At 46.7% G+C, this 14,500-nt stretch overlaps 1 protein-coding gene across 3 annotated transcripts in view; it reads right to left on the reverse strand.

Moving 5' to 3' along the window:
• Nucleotides 1-14,500, reverse strand: part of PTDSS1 (phosphatidylserine synthase 1) — a 70,490-nt gene that overhangs the window by 44,669 nt on the left and 11,321 nt on the right. The window contains exon 2 of one of the 3 annotated variants that reach the window (XM_027973201.3): nucleotides 11,029-11,120. The exons of 1 other annotated variant lie outside the window; for it this stretch is intronic. In XM_027973201.3, coding sequence (XP_027829002.1) covers nucleotides 11,029-11,120 — 92 coding nt within the window. Of the gene's footprint in view, nucleotides 1-534; nucleotides 611-11,028; nucleotides 11,121-14,500 lie in introns of those variants that run through there. One more of the 3 variants, XM_060393496.1, reaches the window with a different exon arrangement.

The following is a 14,500-nucleotide window of genomic DNA, read 5'->3' on the forward strand; positions in this document are numbered from 1 at the left end:
AAAAGGCAAAGTGAAGCATAAACCAGAATCCTCTTCCAGGTAACACAACCTGGTTAACTTTATTTGCAAATTATCGGAAAATTGATAGTTACATTTGTCATCTTTTAAGTTAAGTTTCTCCTTCAAATGCTCTTCTTCACGGATGCTAGGTAATAGCTTCACTTGTCACCAGGAATGACTTGTCTTTCAGTAGCAGTCTGGTTTGCAAGCGTTACTCCATCCAAACTACTGAATTAACCTTTCAGACCGAACAGGGGACTCCAGCTTTCTCTATGATTTCCTTTTACAAGGTGAAACTGAATCTATTATTTGGCTTGCAACAGAATTCCATGCCGGATTGACACTTTGAAACCACAGAGTGTTATTCTCAAGAGAACTCCTGACTCATAACAGTCAGCAGTGTTTTCCTTAACCCTTACTGGGTAGCAGGCCGGGGGATGAGACACACCACCTCTTAGTCCTCCTGGCAGGTGATGCAAGGATCACCATCGTTCCCTTTCTACAGATAAAGGCATCAGGGCATAAGGAACTCACTCACGGCCACACCTCTCCAGGACTCCACTTCAGGTTTGCAGAATTCATGGTACCGTTCCATCAACTGTCAGAACTGGGCCAGCTCGGGAGACCGGGGCTGGGGAGGAGGCACAGAGTGGAGGGTCTGAGCCAGGACTGTCTCGGGGCCAGGAAAGGGGCAGAGAGAAACAAGCTAGTGAATGGAGCTTAGCGCTGCTTCGATGTGGAACTGATAAGGTCTGGAAAGATGGGAAGGATGAGAGGGCAGGGAACTGATACAAGACCCCGCACACTGACCAGCAGAAAGGCCTCCAAAGTTATCGTCAGCCTGTGGTTACTCTACGAGTGGCCTTCTGAAAGCAGAACTCAGCCCCTTCTTCTGGCTAACCCGAAGGAGGACAATTTCAGAGTAAGTAAGAGGATAGGGTGGTTGAGGAATGCAGGGTTGATGGGGCCTTAAGCTCTCTGCAACCCAACGTGCAACTGCTTCAGCACAAGACTTATGTCTCTCTATCTGGCTGTCATTCCTGATACAGACATGTCCCAGGGCCTGGAAAGAGAATGTCCATCTTACTGCACTGCAGTTCGGTTTTTTAAAGCCTTATCTTGATTTACGGCTATGGAATTTTTCCCTCTGTTCTCCAATATCCCACCTATATACCATAATATTACATCATAAATGTTTCTCATAAAATACGATTTTAAAAACTGCCCTTTCTTCCTTGCATTGATCTGAGGAAAACTTCAGAAATCTGATGCGGGGGAGTCTCAGAAGAGAAACAGAGGAGCCCCAAGGAGCTCTGTCCTGAACTAGGTAGGCGGGAATAGACCACCAGGGCCTTTTACCTACAAAAGGTGAGATATAAGGCCAGCCTGGAATGTTAGGTGATCTTTCAGGAGCTAACTTTAAACCAGGCCTTATTTCAGTTGTCCAACACCACCTCTTCTTTCTAAGAAGAAACTCTGAATGCTTTTGTGTAGTATTTTCAGAAGTAGATGCCAGCAGTATGACTCACAAACAGTAGACTCTTCACTATCAGAGACAGTAATATTGCTAAAAATACTATTTTGCCTTTTAAAAGATGGAGGATGAGGCTGGCGGTTTCCTATAGGATGGATGAGCCTTGATACTTACACTCATTGGTGTTCACGCACACTTGGCTATGCCAATCAAGTCACCTCTAAAACCACACCTCCTCCAGCATCCACCTGCCCAGGTGGGCAGAGCCATCCTGGATCCTTCACCTCATCCCAATACCTGCCCACAGATCTCACCCCCCCACAAACTATTTTCTCGGTGGTCTTCCTCTGCTCAGTGTTACAGCCAGGACACCCAGGAGGGGTGGCCCATCTCATGGCCGGGGGCGGTGGAGGGGGAGGTGGCAGGACTTCTTGTCTATACTTTATTTCTGATTTCGTAAAAGCTGCCTGGAAAAGTCTGGGTCCTCAGTTCAATTACGCAGGAGAGACAGGGCAGGCGTCTCGGGGTGGTGATGGAGAAACCAGTGCTGGTTTGATTTAGGAAGGTGGTTTTCGCACAAGACACATTATGAAATCTACATGTTTTACTTTCTTATCAGTCCCTATGACTGGAATACCTCATTTTCAATCAGATATTAAGAGCCAGTTTGATTTCAAAAGAAAACAGAAACCAAACATCTTTGCCGCCGGAGAGCACGCGTTTAAAACACTTCCTCGGAAATCAAAACATAAGATCACAGCTTGAATTGCCAGCAACCTATGGTCACATCCACGAACATCTGAGCTCCACGAACCAACCCGAGGGAGCGAGAATCCTTTTAACCCAAGTCAGAAGCTGCCTTTCCAGCAGCGGAAGGACTGTGCCTGGGAGCCTCGCAATCTGCCTTCTCTCTTTATTACCTCGTTTTCAGCTTTATCGGGTGTAATTGACAAAGGAAATTGCAAGATATTTGATTAGTACTAGTTTAAAGTTTAAATTCCTCTAGGAAAAACCCAGAAAAGGTGGGGAAAAAAACGATCTCTCAGCAAATTTCAAACCTAAGAAATAATTTTTCTATCAAAAAAAACAAAAAAACAAAAAAAGGCGTGGGGCAGAAGACAGAGAATGGGAGGAGATTATACCATTTTTTCCTTCTTTCAATTTAGGAGACAATGAATCTTCTGGATCGCCTTCATGCCTCAAGGAGATGTGATTCGCACTATCTAAGCTCAGAGAAATCAGATGAGGACAAATAGAAATGTAAACTCGGAAAAATCAAGACATCCTAGAGATCTCACCCTCTTCAAAATACCCTGAAGAAGAGCTCAACGGTGCTCCTCTTGCATATGAGAAGAGGACAAGAGAGGGCTAATTCTGTGAACTTCTTTCCTGACAGATTCATTACTTAATTCACCACGTATCTGTTGAGAAGACCACCGTGGGCTGGGCAACGGGGGCCCAGGATAAGGCTGGGGTGGCTGGGGTCGGGTAGGGTGGAAGGGGAGGAGCGTAAAGGAGGCCCTCCAAAGTTGGAAAGGCACACAGAAGTCACCTGTTGAAAGGAATCTCACAGCCAGCTGGAGAGGCAGCGGGTTTCTAAATTTCACTCCGGTGACCGTGACGCGGTTATAATTACACTCCAATGCCACAGTGGCATAGTTAAAATTACACTTCCATGGGAGGGCCAGTTGCTCTAAGGAGGTGGAGGCGGTATTTAAAATGTTTTCTTCAAGGAAACCAGAAGAGAGAGAATGGGAGAAAAGGTGACAGAAAAGAAGTGGGTATAGGTAACACACCCTCTCCCTCCCGGGTCTCCCCCTGGGGTGTCTCTCCTTGTGCGTTTATCAAATGCAAGGAAGGAACTCTGGAACCCACCCCGTCACTCACTCTGTCGACTGTCAAATGAAAAAGTTTGCCTGAGTCTCCTCCACTCCTCCTCCATGAACCCCAGCGGTAAATTCTAAGCTGATGGAGGCAATCCTGGTTCTCTTCCACTCTTCCAGCCAGCGGAGATCTACAGGAGATCTATGAATGTGCCTGGGAGGTCCTCCAACCACCAAATGCCTGTCCTCAGGTCAGCCAGGGGCAGAGTTGGGTGGGGCCTAAGCCTAACCAAAGTAGATGGGGGGCACGTGCGCTGCAGGCTTTCTAGAAAAGCCCTCTTCACTCTAAGATTCAGGGGAAGACAGGGGCCCCTCTGCGGCTGGACACCGCCCACAGCCGCACGCCAGCAGGGCCGCAGCTGTCCCAAGGCCACAAGACAGGCAGAGAGCCCGGGTCTTCACGTGTCACCGAGCTGCTCAATTAGCCAACCCTAAACCACTCTCTCGCAGAACCTCTCGTGGATGCAAGAAAGCAAACGTTTTATTTATTCTTTAAGCCACTTTGAAAGACATCTCCTATTATTTGAGGCCAAAAGCATACCAGCTGTTATAGACCTTATGGAGAAAGTCAAGGGTCTTTGTCATCTGGACTCTGTTCCCGAAGAACCACAGGGCCCCCTCCTGTAGGAGCAGACCAGTCCTGGCACACAGAGCATACGTGAACGTGATCACACACACAAGACATAGGGAGATAACCAAATTCAGGCTGATTCGTAAACATTTAGGGCAACCTTTACTAGGTCAAGGAGAAATGCATGTGACTCTGCCAAAACAGAGCCATTCTGGGAATGCCATCCACTGTGGGCACTTCCCCAAAACTGCCTTTCAAGGAGAAGGCAGACGCTGGGCTCCGTTCCTCCCATTCATTCCAATACTTAATTCGAGAATTTGCGCCAAGGGTGGGGAGAGTGGAAGACGAGGTGGCAAGACTGGAATGGGAAGAGGCATGTCCACACCACTCAGAGAAATGGAGTTTCATCCATCCAGCGGAACAGCTCCCACAAAGGCTGGCGTCTGAATGCCAGCTGGGGGTAGGGGCCAGTCACATGCCAGGGGGGACCCTTTCCCAGGAGGGCCAACCAGGTCCCCAGTCCCATCAACTCCATGCCACCTCCTGATTCAAAAAAATATTCAAGGACAGCATTCTTTAATGTGGAAACTTAGGGTTTTACTGATCTGACGTAGAGTAACTGGCTCTTTAGAGAACAAGGCAGACAATAGTGGCCTCGCTCAGTACACGTGGCTGCGAGACAGTCCCTCCAAGCACGGCTTCCCTGACATCCTAACCCTTCTTGCGCAGAATTCTGAAGGTCTCTGTCCTTTTTGTGGGCGAAGGGTCTGATCACCAGAGAAGGAAAGGCACAGCCTCCCCGCTGCGGACGTGGAGTCCAAGCATCCCAGACACAGGCCAACCAAGGCCCTGAGACAGTGCTCCTGGGAGAAAGAAGAGCCAGTGACTGGCAGAGAGAAGGAGAAACAGAGAGAGAGACACACACAGGAGACAGAGATGAGGCACCCCATGATGGGCCGCGTGTGAGACAAGACCAGGGCTCTGCTGAGCACAAGACCGTGCAGGGCTGGGCCCTAACCCCAGGCTGGCGGCAGCGGCTGAGGGTGGTCCAGGAGTGACTGGCCGGCCTTGGGATCAGCCGTAAACCAAGCAGGACCCTGCGGGTCCTCCCTGCTTTGCGTGTTATCACACAGTCAGGGGAGCCAGGGAAAGCATGAAAACAAACAGCCTTTATCTTTCCAAAAGGGAAAACAGAAGCCCAGGCCCACCATGAGAGACTGAACCGGTGACGCGGACATTGAAGACGACAGGTCTTCACGAGGGAAAAGAGCAGAAAGCATTCGAAATGTCACATCCGACAGATGCAGTCCCCACCGTCCAGGGCTTTGGGGACCTTAAGGAAAGCACCACAGCCCCAGTGCCTGCTGGAGTCCCCCAGCAGGGAAGGCTGTAAAATCGCAGCTATGGAGGGCTGAGTCTGGGAATCCCTAAACTTCCAGCACAGCTCTTAGAATTAGCAAGCCTAAATGTTTCTAAAAAAGCAGAAAAGAAACCTGCGAAGCTGTGAAAAAACACGCAGGAATTAACACCCAGCCAAGGAGAACAGGAGGCTGGGGGAACAGACACATCTCTGGATTGATTAGTTTCCTGAGCACATACGGTGTTCTGACTGATTTAAAATAAAAATTAGAAGAAGAAAAAAAAAAAAAAAGATGGTGGGGGACAAATGAGATAAGAAACAGGAAGAGAGGGTACAGACCAACAGCGGTCCTGGCATCAAACGATGGCTGGGAAGTAAGCCACTGGTCTACACACGACACAGCAGGCAGGGGCTGAGGGAGTGTCAGGAGCCACCAGCTGAACTGTCACCTGTTCATCTTCCCTTGGGGCTCAGGCACCCGGAGACCTTGTGTTGGCAGCAAACCCAAGATGCAGTTTACTATCTACTCTGGGCTATATTCTTAGGCCACCTTTGTTAAGACCAGGTTCCAGAGCTCAGGGGGACCACCACTGTGTAGAAAATGCTCGATGCCCCAAGTGGCCACTTAAGCTGCACGACGGCACAGCGCCCTTGAAAGAGAAGATGGGCTCCGTGAAGTCCAAGCTGTCCCTAATCCTAAACTCTTGAGATGTTGTGTGCTGGGGCCTACATGCGTGCTAAGTCGCTTCAGTCATGTCTGACTCTTTGTGGCCCTTTGGACTGCAGCCCACCAGGCTCCTCTCTCCATGGGGATTCTCCGGGCAAGAATACTGATATGGGTTGCCATGACCTCCTCCAGGGGATCTTCCTGACCCAGGGATCAAATTAGAGTCTCTTATGTCTCCTTCATTGGCAGGCAGGTTCTTTGCCACTAATGCCACCTGCGAAGCCCTTGTGTGTTGAAAGCGGGAGGAAAAAGAAAGTAAGACAAATAATTTGAGAAGCTGTAACACTGGGGATGTTTCCTAGGATGTAGATATCACAGCTGGGCCAATTCCCCTTCATTCCATGACCTATCTGTATCCTGAACATCTTCTCTCCATGCTGCAATCACTACGTATTTAAAGAACTTTCACCACCAAGGAAAGGCCAAATCATGTTTGGTCATTATCCACGTAAGGTATGCAGGTGTTGTGGACGGAAGGTTTGCATCCCCCCAAATTCACATGTTGAAATTCTAACCCTGAGGGTGAAGACGGTTGGCCTTTCTGGATCCTTCAGGGCCAAACCACAGAGCTACTTGACTGTGAACATTTGCTATCTTTTAGACATAGGAAGAGGGACCCCAAGGTGGCTCAGAGATCATCCATCAGGGCCATGGCGGGGACAGGATCAGGATGGCCTCCACCTTGGTTTCAAAGGGCAAGACCGATGCCCAGTAGGGCCAGGGAGAAGAGTCTGCTGGAGTCTCGGGGATTCAACCCCGACTGGGCAAGCTGCGGGGGCAGACCGCTGCCCCAGGGGGGTCTGGACGGCAGAGCGTCAAGTCCAGGAGCATTATTCCCAAACCCTGAAATCTCAGTTTGCCTTCCTAAGTTTTGGCCTAGAATTTGTCCCCCCTTCCTTCCTCCCAGTCTCTTCTTTTGGGACTGGCAGTGTCTGCTCTGCACCTGGCTGACTCTCGTATTCTGTAAGCACGGAGCTTGCTTGGCTTGACAGGTTCACAGCTGCTACAGGATGAAATCTTCTGTGTAAGCCACTGAGTCCACGGTATTCTATCACAGCAGCCTACACTAAGACACAGGTTTTCATATCTTGAAAGGTTTTCACTAAAAACACAAAAATAAAAGTAAAAATCTAAAAGCTTGAGGGGTTGGAGAACTAGACTCAGCTGCCAAATAACTTGGTCATCTAGAATTATCCACTCCCCGAAGGATTCAGAATCATGGTTTTACTGGTTGGATTATTACGATACCAGCAGAACCCACAAAATTACAGAACAGGGAATTCCTTGGTGGTCCAGGGGCTAAGATTCCACGGTTCCAATGCCGAGGGCCCAGGTTCAATCTCCGTTCGGGGAACTAGATTCCCACATGTCGAAACTAAGAGTTTGAAAGGTACAACTAAAAATTCTGCATGCCCCAACTAAGACTCAGCACACACAAATAAATATAAAAAATGTGGAAAAAGAAAATGCTCATGAAAAGAAATAATAATACAGAACAAAATTCCACTGGCAGCATTTTGCAAAACCTGGAAGACTTGCCATTATTACACAGTAAGACCCCTACATATGGACCTTCAAGCTGTAAACATTCAACGGTGCGAACGTGCATGTGTGTGTCCAATCACGCAAGTTAGTTCGTGCGTCTGGTGTGCACTCTCACGTGCATGCATCCTCTACAAGTGCTTGTGCTTTTGTGTACTTTGCTGTATAGAGTGGGCTTCCCTCAGAGCTCAGTTGGCAAAGACTCCGCCTGCAACGCAGGAGACCCTGGTTCGATTCCTGAGTGGGGAAGATCCGCTGGAGAAGGGATAGGCTACCCACTCCAGTCTCCTTGGGCTTCCCTTGTGGCTCAGGTGGTAAAGAATCGCCTGCAACGTTGGGAGACCCCGGTTCAATCCCTGGGTTGGGAAGACACCCTGGAGAAGGGAAAGGCTACCCACTCCAGTCTTCTGGCCTGGAGAATGCCATGGACTACACAGTCCATGGGGTCACGAAGAGTCAGACAGGACTGAGCAACTTTCACTTTCACTTTCCTTTCACTTTCATGGTATAGAGTACAGCGGTCCAGTGTCTTTATTTCAAGCCCAAGGTGTCCAGAACCCCGGTATAGCTGGTGCGACTGCACTTCTCAGGCTCCCTTCGGGGCTCAGATGGTCAAGAATTTGCTCAGATGGTAAAGAATTTGACCAGGTTCAATCCCTGGGTCAGGAAGATCCCCTGGAGAAGGGCGTGGCAGCCCACTCCAGAATTCCAGCCTGGAGAATTCCATGGACAGGGGAGCCTGGAGAGCTATAGTCCATGGGATTGCAAAGGGTCGGACACAACTGAGCGACTAACACACCGTACTTTTCAAAGTACTGTACTCTGAGACCAACAATGCTTTATCTTTTGGGTTTGTTTTTTTAAATGTTATTTGTGTGAATAACACAAATAACAAATAATAAATCTATTATAGCAATGTACTATGTGGCCGAATGTATTAGTTGGATACCCAACGTTGTTGAATTTACGAACAAACTGGACATACGAATGCATTCTGGAACAGAACTCGTATGCAGGGGACTTTCTTGAGTACTGTGATCTATAAGAAGCAAGTATTTGATCTTTGTCCCCTTTCTGGAACTGAGTTCTAAACTCCAGGAATTTCCTAAGTGTAAGAGTCTTTTGCTACCTTAATGAAGCGGCTCAGGAAGGAGGCCAGTGGAGCCAATAAGGTGATTAGAGATAGGAACCCTTCAGTCCTGCCCTGACCTCTGGCGATGGGGGAGGGGCTGGCGGGCAAATCAATTACCAATGGGCAACGGTCTAGTCGAGGCTATGGTTTTTCCAGTAGTCATGTATGCAGATGACACCACCCTTATGGCAGAAAGTGAAGAGGAGCTAAAAAGCCTCTTGATGAAAGTGAAAGAGGAAAGTGAAAAAGTTGGCTTAAAGCTCAACATTCAGAAAACGAAGATCATGGCATCTGGTCCCATCACTTCATGGGAAATAGTTGGGGAAACAGTGGAAACAGTGTCAGACTTTATTTTGGGGGGCTCCAAAATCACTGCAGATGGTGACTGCAGCCATGAAATTAAAAGACGCTTACTCCTTGGAAGAAAAGTTATGACCAACCTAGATAGCATATTCAAGAGCAGAGACATTACTTTGCTGACTAAGGTCCACCTAGTCAAGGCTATGGTTTTTCCTGTGGTCATGTATGGATGTGAGAGTTGGACTGTGAAGAAGGCTGAGCACCGAAGAATTGATGCTTTTGAACTGTGGTGTTGGAGAAGACTCTTGAGAGTCCCTTGGACTGCAAGGAGATCCAACCAGTCCGTTCTGAAGGAGATCAACCCTGGGATTTCTTTGGAAGGAATGATGCTAAAGCTGAAGCTCCAGTACTTTGGCCACCTCATGCTAAGAGTTGACTCATTGGAAAAGACTTTGATGCTGGGAGAGATTGGGGGCAGGAGGAGAACGGGATGACCCACGATGAGATGGCTGGATGGCATCACGGACTCGATGGACGTGAGTCTGAGTGAACTCCGGGAGATGGTGATGGACAGGGAGGCCTGGCGTGCTGCGATTCATGGGGTCGCAAAGAGTCGGACACGACTGAGCGACTGAACTGAACTGAACTGAAAGATTTAATCAGTCATTACCAACGTGATGAAACCTAAAAGGATAGAGCTCAGAAAGCTTCTGGGTTGGTGAGCACGTGGAAATCTGGTGCAAATGGCGCCCCGAGAAAGCAAGGAAAAGGCTCCCCCCTTTCCACCAAGCATCTCTACATCTGGCTGTCGGTTAATATTCTCAGTTATCTGAGAGTAAACTGGTCTCCGGAGCTGTTCTAGCAAATTAATCACACCTGAAGAGGAGGTCAAGGGAACCTCTGATCTTCAGGCATTGGGTCAGAGGCACAGGGGACACCCTGGACTTGTGACTCAGTGGAGGCAGGAGCAGCTGGTTGGAACTTAACCTGCGGAATCCAATCTATCCCCAGGCAGACAGTGTCAAATTGAGTAGAACTGCAGGATGCCCAGCTGATGTTCAGCAATGGACACCACCCCTCCATACCCACACACACAATGGAATTGGTATTGGAATCCTATCACCAGGGTGCAGCTCCAGGTAGCATTGGTAACGTTCATAAGGAGCTCAGTATATTATAGATTATACTCTACTGAATAGATAGGAGGATGGAGAAGAAGCACATCTTAAATCATGATATTTAAAACCTGAGCAGGGCTCATGGAGCACAACTGGCGAAAAAAGACGGCAACAGTTACAAAATACCCTGAATGTTAAAGAAACAGGATACAAAAAGTGAATATTTAGAAAATCACCTGCAGAGAATAAGTAAAGAATATTCCAGGGAGGAAGTACTGAAGCAGAATAAAAAAATAATAATATAACTTGTTAGGGACCATTCAGAGGAAAGGGGTGAATCTTAAGTGTGGCAGAATATGAAATTATAGTTTTTAAACCAAGGCTTTTGCCTCACTCCATAACACTGAAAGAGGAAAATGTCACAATAATCATTTTTTTTAACCTGATAATGGAAATTCATATCCCAGAAAAGTTTCCAGTTAAAGACAGCAAGTTATTTAAGTAATATTCATTAAAGCACTGACCCCATCCTTAGCAAAAAGGAGTAAATGAGCAGTAACTGCATATTTTACAACTTGGCTGATAATACCAAAAACAGTAAGAAGAACAACAGTTGACATTCACCGAGCGCTTATGATTCGTCAGCCACTGTTCAGAGTATTTTATGGTATTAATTCAGTTTGCTGTTACCGCTGTACTTCTCTCCATTTCAGACAGAAATGTCTTAAAGGAGGACAGAGGAGACAGAGCTAGGAATGGGCAGTCTGCCTCCAGAGCCTGCTCCCCGAGTCACCACGCAACGTTCAGATTCTTTTTTTTAATTCCACCCTCTAGTTTCATCTTCTAGATGACATGCATCTCAAAAATACCAACAAGGACACAACGGAGGGGAGAAATGTGATAAAGCATTACATCACTTACCATTGGGGAAAGCTAATACACTGATGATAAGAAAGAAGAAAATTACAGAGAGGATGCCCCTCCAGATGTTGTCTTCTGGGACAGAGTCATCCCTGAAAACAGAAAAGGAACACTGAGTGTTATTTTTGAATCTACAGTCAGTCTAGAAGGAGTACGAGCTCCATGTCCTAAAACCCTGGGGATTGCTAACTTTATTTTGCTGAGCTAAGCCATTACATTCACTATTTACTATTCACTATGGTATTTCCTCGGAGAAGGCAATGGCACCGCACTCCAGTACTCTTGCCTGGAAAATCCCATGGATGGAGGAGCCTGGTAGGCTGCAGTCCATGAGGTCGCACAGAGTCAGACATGACTGAACAACTTCACTTTCACTTTTCACTTTCATGCACTGGAGAAGGAAATGGCAACCCAGTCCAGGGACAGGGGAGCCTGGTGGGCTGCTGTCTATGGGGTCGCACAGAGTCAGACACGACTGAAGCGACTCAGCAGCAGCAGCAGTATGGTATTTCCTAAAATAGTACAGCTCTCATAGTAAAGTCCAGTTCTTATGATAAAAGCATTGTCAACCTTACACCCCAACACACGTTCCACGCAGACAAGCATTTGAGAATCATCATTCTTTTACAAAGGGGCTTCCCAAGCAGCTCAGTGGTAAAGAATCCACCTGTCAATGCAGGAGACGCTGGAGACACGTGTTCAATCCTTGGATCAGGAAGATCCTCTAGAGAAGGAAATGGCAACTTGCACCATTCTTGCCTGGGAAATCCCACGGACAGAGGAGCCTGGTGGGCTACACAGTCCATGGGGTCTGAGAGACTCAGACTTGACTGAGCACACACACACACAAAGATGACCTTCACTACAGAAGCTGTGGCAGAAAACTGTTCAGGAATCAGAAAGGAAGCATAAGATTATGAAACCTGCACGCCCCAGAGCCCATACTCCACAACAGAAGCCACTGCAACGGGGAAACCCAAGCACCACAACTAGAGAGTGGCCCTCATTTGTCGCAACTAGAGAAAAGCCCACACGAAGACCCAGCACAGCCAAAAATAAATTAAATAAAAATTATCTCAAAAAACAAGGAGAAAGGACACGAGGCAATGAGATTATGTAGTCACATGTCAAATATGGGCGGTTGGCTATCCAAGGGATGAACAAAACGGGGCAGTGGAACGCCACCAGAAAGCACTAGTAAAAAATGTTACAGGAAAAATAAAGAGGAAACAAAAGACCAGAGTTAAACTTGTATTTAAATTCTAAACATAAGAATTGTAAAGAAGGAGACAAGCTGCTCCGCCCTGCTCCAGCCTGGTCATTCCTCATGTGTTACTGTGTAGAACTCCTCCATAACCCCAGTAAACAGAAATGATTACATCTGTTGGTTTATATGTTATCTGTCTTCTCTGCAGAAAGTAAACTCCTAAAGGCAGGGAATTATTCACACCTGTATCCACAGAGCCTGGGGACACAGAAGGCCCTCATTATATTTCTGGACTGATTATTATGGAAGAAAACTTACTGTTTTACAATGAAGTAAAATTCCCCAAAGGCTTCCCTGGTGGCTCAGTTGTAAAGAATCCACCTGCCAACATAGGCGATACAGGTCCAATTCCTGGGTTGGAAAGATCCCTGGAGAAGGAAATGACAACCCACTCCAGCATTCCTGCCTGGGAAATCCCATGGACAGAGGAGCCTGGTGGGCTACAGTACAGGGCTGCAAAAGAGTCTGACATGATTTAGCGTCTAAACAACAAAAATCCCCAAAATGGAAGTTTTCTTACCGTTGACGGTGAAAATGTTAGGTTTTAACAGTTTACATTAACAAAAAAGATTCTAGTAACATATCTGGGGCTCAGAGAAGCAAACAAAAGTAGGAAAACAGAAAAACAACTGGAAGATTTTCTGAAGGATTGATAATTTTCGAGACGCTTGGGAAAGGGAAGTTCAGTGTTCCAGTTTAGAAAGAAGTAGGATAAGTAAGAGAAAATATGAGAAGAAACACAATGGAATGGCATAGTTTCGAGATGATGAAACTGGTTGCAATACATTTAAAAATTATCAAAGAAACTGGGTTTATCTGGAGGAGGACTGTCTACAGTGAAAGTTTTCAAAAGACAAATGTTAAATGAAGATTGAATGTTACTAAAAGAAGAAGGTCAAAAAAGAATCTTAGAAGAAAACCAAGTTTGCATAAAAAAAAAGATCTTGAGTATGAGAATACGCACATGAAAAGGTATGGGATGAAGGAATTATTACCTCAGTGAGGACTGAGTCCTGGGTGGTGGTTTAAAAGTGTTAACTTAAGTACCAACTCCTGTTTAGACCGTGAAGTTTCTGCACCCCATGAAGTTATTTCCAGAGTTATGACAAGACCGGACATAAGGTTCTGAAATAAGATGTCATACGGGTCTTAAATGTTTCCTAGACCATCACATAGCCAAACAGCACTGAACTCATCCTAGACAAACAACACTTGGTGGTTAGATTCAGAAATCTGATTACAAAACCATTCTTTACAGTAGGATAGACTTCTTGTAGCAAAGTGCAATCTTATTTTAATAGTCATCCTAACAATTCCACATTTGCCCAGAGGTTATAAACACAACTTTAAAATGCCAGGCTGATCATCCTAGGGCACTTGCCATGTCCTTTGGCTTATGTAGGGGAGCACTGTATCCAATTCCCAGGAACATTAGCTTTTACTGAAGAATGGCTACACACAGCGGGGGCGGGGACAGAACGTCCTCATTCAGACCAAGTCACACTACTGATACTGCTAACGACGACAGCCAGGGTAACAGGTCCTGTCTATCAAGGCTCTGCTGTGCGTCAGGCACTGAACAGGCAGTTTCTACACGTTATCTCTAATTGTCACAATCCATCTGCAATATGGGCTGTTATCAACCACATCTTACAGATGAGGTAACAAAGGTCACATAGGTTCAGTAACTTTCTCAAGATTGTGGAGCTAAGAAGTTGCAGAGCCAGCTTCCAAACCAGGCCTGCTAGACTCTGAAGATAGTGATCTTTCCCCTTTGCCAAACTGCCTTATGAAAACTTACCTGTCATCCTAAATCCCACTCATCGGATTGACTCATCGGAGATGCACAGGGATGGTATACGAGAGGTGGACTGGGCATGCAATTGGTAAGTCACAAAATAAAAGCGAGGCTAAAATGAGCAACTGTGGCCGAGGAAAAGAAGATAGAGCCTCATAACTCATGCCTCGTACCAAAATACATTCTAGATGACTCAAACAACTAAAAGTAAAAACAAAACAAAATTCTAGAAAAAAAATGATGGTAGAACCAAAAAAAACCCTATGCTGCTGCGGCTAAGTCGCTTCAGTCGTGTCGGACTCTGTGCGACCCCATGGACAGCAGCCCACCAGGCTCTCCTGTCCCTGGGATCCTCCAGGCAAGAACACTGGCGTGGGCTGCCATTTCCTTCTCCAACGCATGACAGT

This window comes from Ovis aries, chromosome 9, assembly GCF_016772045.2.
Source record: "Ovis aries strain OAR_USU_Benz2616 breed Rambouillet chromosome 9, ARS-UI_Ramb_v3.0, whole genome shotgun sequence".
Lineage (NCBI taxonomy): Eukaryota > Metazoa > Chordata > Mammalia > Artiodactyla > Bovidae > Ovis > Ovis aries.